The sequence below is a fragment of the Haliotis asinina genome, chromosome 14 (genome assembly GCF_037392515.1).
Source record: "Haliotis asinina isolate JCU_RB_2024 chromosome 14, JCU_Hal_asi_v2, whole genome shotgun sequence".
Taxonomy (NCBI): domain Eukaryota; kingdom Metazoa; phylum Mollusca; class Gastropoda; order Lepetellida; family Haliotidae; genus Haliotis; species Haliotis asinina.
Window position 1 is genome coordinate 25542708 of NC_090293.1, and position 7448 is coordinate 25550155.

At 42.4% G+C, this 7448-nt stretch overlaps 1 protein-coding gene across 1 annotated transcript in view; it reads right to left on the reverse strand.

Moving 5' to 3' along the window:
- Window positions 1-6609, reverse strand: part of LOC137262063 (uncharacterized) — a 79616-nt gene extending 73007 nt beyond the window's left edge. The window contains exon 1 of the mRNA XM_067799850.1: window positions 6083-6609. Coding sequence (XP_067655951.1) covers window positions 6083-6158 — 76 coding nt within the window. The 5' untranslated portion in view covers window positions 6159-6609. The remainder of the gene's footprint in view (window positions 1-6082) is intronic.
- Between the last annotated feature and the right edge of the window lie 839 nt (window positions 6610-7448).

Consider the following 7448-nt stretch of genomic DNA (forward strand, 5'->3'; position numbering starts at 1 on the left):
TTACACAACAACATGGTGACCTGTGTGTTCACCTTTACGTGTGTTACACAACATCAAGGTGACCTGTGTGTTCACCTTTACGTGTGTTACACAACATCAAGGTGACCTGTGTGTTCACCTTTACGTGTGTTACACAACATCCTCCGGCACAGACAGCGTGTTACTCAACTGAACATCAATAACGAGACATGTGAATTTGTATCCTCGTCCATACCGGGTTCGCATTGGGGATTATTTCCAGCCTAGGGTTATCGCAGATTATCTAAAGGCGTGTGCGAAAGAATACATCATGCAGTCGCTCGACAATCTCAACACCGGTAGAGGCTTCAGAGGTCATGGATCTTCCATTTAATCGTTGATCTCTGACTGCAATTGACACTTAAACAATATGCGTATCTCTACTTTAGGGGACCGTTTCTACATGTTCCCTCGGTTGCGTCTGGTAAATTAGTGTTTTGGTGATACACTTGTGTGAGCAATGTGGAACCTGCATGGAACGCTGTGGGTTGAAACGGTGGATGAGAGGTATATCATGGAACTCTGGAATGAGTGTTTAGAGACATTTAGAGTCGAATCCCATCAAGCGCTTGGAGCCACCAGCTGTATCGTCTGACACACGTGAAGCTATTTGTCTGACGACTGGCGTGACAGTCCCAGAAGTAACACACAGAAAGCGGGATCAGGATAATTTCATCAACTAAGGAATTTGCGGAAATCAGCTTTGTGCCTGTTCTGTGGTACATGGGTGTGCTGAGATGTTCATTCTGTTTGGCATTGTTCTGTGAGTGAATGTGAAATTCCGCTTGTGTTGCATGGTGGACGAGAAGAGAGAGAGAAAGGGAAGGGGAGAGATGTTTGAGTGTGAGTGAGAGAGCGTGAGGGATGCTTGTGTGTGTGAGAGAGAGAGTGGGAGAAGATAGAGATGTTTGAGTGTGAGAGAGAGCGAGAGAGAGAATAGGAGGAGAGAGATGTTTGAGTGTGCGAGAGCGAGCCTGAGGGATGATGCCTGTGCGTGAGAGAGAGAGAGAGAGAGAGAGAGAGAGAGAGAGAGAGAGAGAGAGAGAGAGAGAGAGAGAGAGAGATGTCTGAGTGTGGGAGACCGTGGGGGATGCTTGGGTGAGAGAGAGAGGGACAGGATAGAGAGATGTTTGAGTGTGTGGGGTGGTGGGTGGGGGGTGGTGGTGGGGGACACAGAGAGAGAGGAGGAGGAGAGAGATGTCTGAGTGTGCGAGAGAGAGCCTGGGGGATCATGTGTGTGTGTGTGTGTGAAAGAGAGACAGGTAGTACCAATTAGAAAGCAAACAATTCATTGGAGCATGGGTGTAATATCACTATTAATATGCAAATATACTGTATATGTACTTTACACATACGCTATATTCACGTCTCAGCATGTTCAACACCGACTCCATTGACGATATTCGGCAATGCATTCTAGCGTCCTCGCACTAAGAATCTTAAGTAATGTATATTGATTTTCTCCATTTTAAGATTTCCTGGATATACCATCTTTACATCACACTGATAGTCAATGTATTATCCCTTTACTGGTCAATAATCCTCCCAAGTATGGCTACAGTGATTGTTGAAGGACTTGACACCTACAACCATGTACAATGTCCGACATGGGTTGTCAGTGTACAAAGCTGGTCAATTGTAAACATAAAACAGGCACGTCGACACCGAGAGTCGAGTTTTCTAGAGGACGTGAAGATACTTAGGCGTGCTTCGTTACAACTTTAATGACTTAAGAGACCTAGCTTCGCGTGGTTCTGAGTGTTTTCATAGAACGAGGAAAGCATTTTGTTCCTGTAGAGTTCAATTGCGAAAACATAATTGGAAATGAATCGATATATTCGTCCATTTAAAGACATCAATCGTTTTGCCTCTGAAAAGATGCAGTTGAGGAAAATGAAATATGAAATGAAACACTTATAATGGAAAGAGACAGCGGATTTGTTGAAAGTGAAGTGAAATCCCACAGTTACAGGATGGATCATTACAGTTACATACTGGACCATGTGGTGGACCTTTACAGTTACATAGCAGATCGCCAAGGTTACATAGTGGATCACAGTTTCGTGGTGGATCACAGTTTCGTGGTGGATCACAGTTTCGTGGTGGATCATCACAGTTACATAGAGGACGACATAGTGAGTGAGTTTAGTTTTACGCCGCTTTTAGCAGTATTCCAGCAAGACGACGGAAGGGGACACCAGAAGTTGGCCTCACACATTGTACCCACGTGGGGATTCGAACTCGGGTCTTAAGCGCTACGAGTAAACGCTGTAACCACTAGGCTACCCGCCTGTCCGAGGACCAAATAACGGGTCGCCACTGTTACAAGATGAATCGCCTCATGAATGGTGATCACAAATGATATATACTAGGGACGTCTTTGAGACAAAACAGGGATGTGGAATGGTTCTGAGCATGGACCCCATGTCACAAGTCAGTTGCAGTTAGACGACGTTTGTTACGGAGTCTCTTTCATGACCGTGTCTTGCAGCTTGACATCTGACAGTTTTTCGGACCTTTGCCTGGCCCGAACTACACGTGACATGTACATATCAGTTTGTTTAAAACTGCTTCTGTTCGCCCAGCAGTGAATGGGTACCCGGTGGGATACGTCACATGAATATTAATGTTCAACTTGTGTTAACCGGGGTAATAATGCCGGTATGTCGTTTGTGTTTAGAACATGTCCCTGTGGCGTACAGTTCAAGACATAGAAGTAGCCACATTATTATTCATTCTATTTTTACCGTTGCTCACAGAGAATGAACTCTTTGAAATAATAAACCGATGTCCCAGTTATATTGTGCAATGTTCTTGCTTATCTAAAAATACCACCATGTTTGATGTAGTGAAAGTAATACACGCTTCAGGAATGTGTAAATATTCTTTGCAACCCCGCATCAACACTCTCTGGTCCAAAGTTACAACATACTTGTAGGAAGGTATTTGGGCAATGAGTGTTCCAATTCATTCTCAACGTTCTGCATCACATAGGTATTGATATGGTATTGGTATACATGTTCTACACGTGTGTCTATCCACAGGCAACATTCTACACTCAACACCGTGTGTAAGATATGTGTGAAAGATGGATGACACTCCCATCATGTACAGCTACACTCCAGCAACACCTTTGGTGATGGCAGTTTTAAATACCCTTTGATCAAACGCACAATTAACGTTACTCTTTCCACGTATATTTCAATGAACACCACACAGTTCTGCCTCAAACTTTGGATCAGGATACCGCATCGAAAACCTTAACACCTTCATGGTAGACATGTTGAAGATATTTGCGAGTAGACACATCAGTAACCAGAAAAATATCTGATGCAACTCCCGTTATGACTTGCACTACATGTTCTTATGTGTTTTCCGTGAACACTTGACTTGCCCTTGCGTGTGTTTATGATGGGACAGAACCTTGTTTTAGTGATCAAGTCGTTACTGATCATAACTGGAAATTTTAGAAAATTGCGCACATTCGGAATTACCTCTCTTGTCAATGGTAAATCAATGTCAAGAAATTGTTTAAAATGTGAGTGAGTGAACTGGGTTTATCCCCACTTGAAACAGTATTCCAGTTATAGTTTGGCTTGCAAGTCTGGACAAATTCCCCGAAAAATTTCAAGTCTAAGACGTGTACATCCTCTGGGTCACCCGGGTACGGGCTTTGAGCTAACAAACCTGGATACCCAGTCTGGACGAATCTGGGTTCGAACCCATTGTGAGCGGTTTCTGGGTTACCCAACTGAAACAACTCTGTAACAGACTGGGCCTCCGTGCCCCTTGTTTCCAGGATGTGCTATGGAGTTTTGAGTGACTATGGTTTTACGTCGCTTTTAGCAATATCCCATCAATCTCACCACGAGGAACGGCAAAATGGGCTTCACACATTGTGGGGAATCGAACCTGGGTCTTCGGCGAGACGAGCGGATGCTTTAACCACAAGGCTACGGAGTGTGGATCAGTGGACCTTTACCCGACCACAGTAGCCACACAACCACCGAGAATTACGAACACTTATACAAGTGCCCAACAATAAGTCAATATACGTAAGACCCGTTTTCTTAAAATATGTCTGAATCCGGTTGTGCTGTAGGTATATACCATGAAGGTATAAACATCGGCTAAAACGCCTGTAAAATAATACAGCTGATCTTAAACCTTTGTTCAGATAACATCGTTAGCTGCCGAAATGGGATGACAAGCGACTATATAAACATATTTTCTTTGCCCCGGCTCGAATTCGAAACCGTAAGGGTAAACCTGTAATATCTAAGTAATAGATATCCATTTCATATCTTTTTCCTAGTGGATAATAGCTCATCGTTATAAATTGCATGGTTTTTGTCCATTACCTCTTGTCAAACAGTCTAAATAGTCCACAAAAAGTTGAAGTTAAAAGTTCGACTTCAGTTTTACAGATGGATAAGTTTCACAAAGCTTTTGTCGTGTAACAACGGGAAGACGTTGATGTTAGTTAATTCTTGTACATGGCTTTTTAGAACGTTTTATAAGAACCACAATCTTAGCTATAACAGGGTGCGTTGCACGGGGACACGATCTCCCCGCAGTTGGAATCCTCTACACGTAGACGCTATATTCCCTGCTGAATCACAACTGGAATTGCATTCAGTCTTTATTTAATTATTCGGCCGTTGGAAAACTATATACTAGTTCTACTATCTCCGTCAATAAGGCGTATACGGTCAAAGCGGGGAGTGATTTACTTCCGACGTATTTCATAAGGTTGCATACTGTATGAGTAAAGGAGCACGTAGGTGCATGGATGCATGAATGGACAGATGGATGAATCAGCTGATGCCTTTCTTAAGAAACAGGTGATTGAAGGTTATCTTAAATGGCAGAGAGTGAAAACAAAGTTTCATTTCCTGAAACCCGCAATGTCACTGCACGTAACATTTAGTACATGTATAATTCAACGTTGAATTAGTCGAGCGGCCATATTATATTTTATCTGATCAAAATTAAATCTTGTAAAATTGGTATTTCCGTCACAATAAACAAGGAAGCTCCAGTTAACTCAAATTTAAATTTAAAATCAAATTAGTCGTCTCCAGGAACTTTTAGTTTATACCGATTTTACATGAACTGTAAGCCAAACTAATCCGTTGATGATAATCGTTTGGTCACTTTGAAACGAGCCGTTGGCTGTTCTTGACGCAATATCTAATGAGACAATTGGAATTTCGAAACTTTTTCTCTATATATATTCTCTACATATCTTACAATTGTAGAAAACTCTATACTCATCGAATCTTACATTTGATGTACTGATTTTGTAAAAAGGATACTCTCGACTGAAATTATTCAGTGAAAATCGAACATGAAAACCTAGATGAAAATTTGCGATGCAGAAAGAATAAATATGGCCGGCATACAGATATTTGTGACACACGAAAGACATAAAATGTTGAGGACACAGTTAAGCAACTGTAAGCCAGTCATGAAACAATAATGTCTAATTTAATGTAATTGGTCAAACACGAATAGTATCCTGGACCTATTTGATAACGGATTACTATCTAGTTCAGAGAAAGTGGAAATCGATATTCCGAAACACTGAATAGGGTGTCCTTACTTTGCAGATCCAGTTTCGAGGTGAGTGAATAAAGATTTTAAGTTGACTTTGCAGTTCCCCGATCATAACAAAACTGGTCTTTGGCTACTTATTTCATATTCGAAGAAGTCCGTACACGTGTATGTTTAGTTTGATGTGGTGAATGACCGATAATTAATTAAATACCCGAGACTGAAATCAGTTAAAATCATTTCCATTGTCGAAATATACCAGTTTTTCAAATATTCTATCTTTTTTAAGTACGGTGTTTTACAATGTTAAATTAATCATAAAGAAAATAGATTTGGTGCCCATGAGAAATATTATAAAACACGTGACGTCTTAATGTGCTTAAGTGCATACATGCACACAAACCGACACAGACCTCCAAGATTCCACCTGGAACGCTGTTATCGTGACAATAACGCTGACACGCGTAATTTGACACCAGCATTCTATTAAATATTTAAGGTAACTTACCTGCGAAACCTCGTGTTGTTATTAGAGCCACACAAACAAAGAAAGCACCGATTCTTGAACAGCTCATGGGAGTCATCGTGTAACAGCGGAGCAATATATTTGCAACGATGATGGAAACCTCAGAGATAGTTAGTCTTCTTTTTGAAAAAAAATATTCTCAATCTGTTTTTGACCGTCGAAGAATTTCAGCAAATGAACACCACTTTCTTGGCTAGTACTAAGGATTGATGTATCCAGAAACTTTGGACAATTGAGCGGATTCTCAGTCTTAAACTTGTACAAAGTAGTCCTTTAGTGTTATTGAGGCTTGTAGCAATTCATGTTTCAAACAGGGGCTTCCTTCCAACTTAACCTGTCTCCTCTGACGTCCGCTCGTTTTGGCGTTTCTGTGCTGTTTCCTCCCAGGTCCGCGCGATTGCTCACTTTCACGTCCGCGCGCGTGATGCCGATGGGCCTGTTTGGCCGCTGGCTGCTGGTGGTTGACGCCTTTCCCTCCTACACTATTTGTGGCCGACCCGGCGAATCACATGATCCTCTGAATGCATGGACTGTAGGATTCGATCGAAAACGCCCCAAATGAAATGTCAGTGATTTCCTTGTCGTTAAGAATCAATATGCAGGCAAAACTTATTTGCACGGAGCAAAGGTGTTACTTGGAAGGAGACGGGCCAGACGAAGCAACAACTAAATAGCACAGGGTCTAATGTAGATAGCACTGGGGAAAGGCAATAGTCAAAGAAATGAAAGCTAGGGGGGTGTTAGTAGGGGGCAATGGGACGTGTTTACAGTGCCCACGCTCATCTATGTATCTGTGTTGACGTGCTGAGGAAATTAGCTAAGCTGACGTATTTCACCCCCATGGTAATGATTTCAGGCGTGTTTCTCGCTGTCGTTCATCCCCTCCCCCTCTCTTTGTGAGTTGTGTCTTTGAACCTTGTGTGTATGTTTCGTTTGAGAGTGTCCCCGCGCATGTGTGCATGTGCGTGTGTGAGAGAGAGAGAGAGAGAAAGGGAGAGGGAGAGAGAAAGAAAAAGGAAGAGAGTTGTGTTTGAGTGTGTGAGTGAGCATGGGTGTGAGTGATGTTGGAGTGTTTATGGAAGAGAAAGAGACAGAGAGAGAGAGAGAGAGAGAGAGAGAGAGAGATGTTTGAGTGCGAAAATGAGAGGGTGAGAGCTAGAGAGATGTTTAAGTGTACATGAGAAAGCGAGTGAGGTGTTTTAGTGTGTGTGTGAGAGAGAGAGGAGAGAAAAAAGTTTGAATGAGAGGTGGGGGTGGAGGTGAAGTGTGTGGCTGAGAGCGCGAGAAGGATGCTTGAGTGTGTGTGTGTGTGTGTGTGTGAGAGAGAGAGAGAGAGAGGGGGAGGACG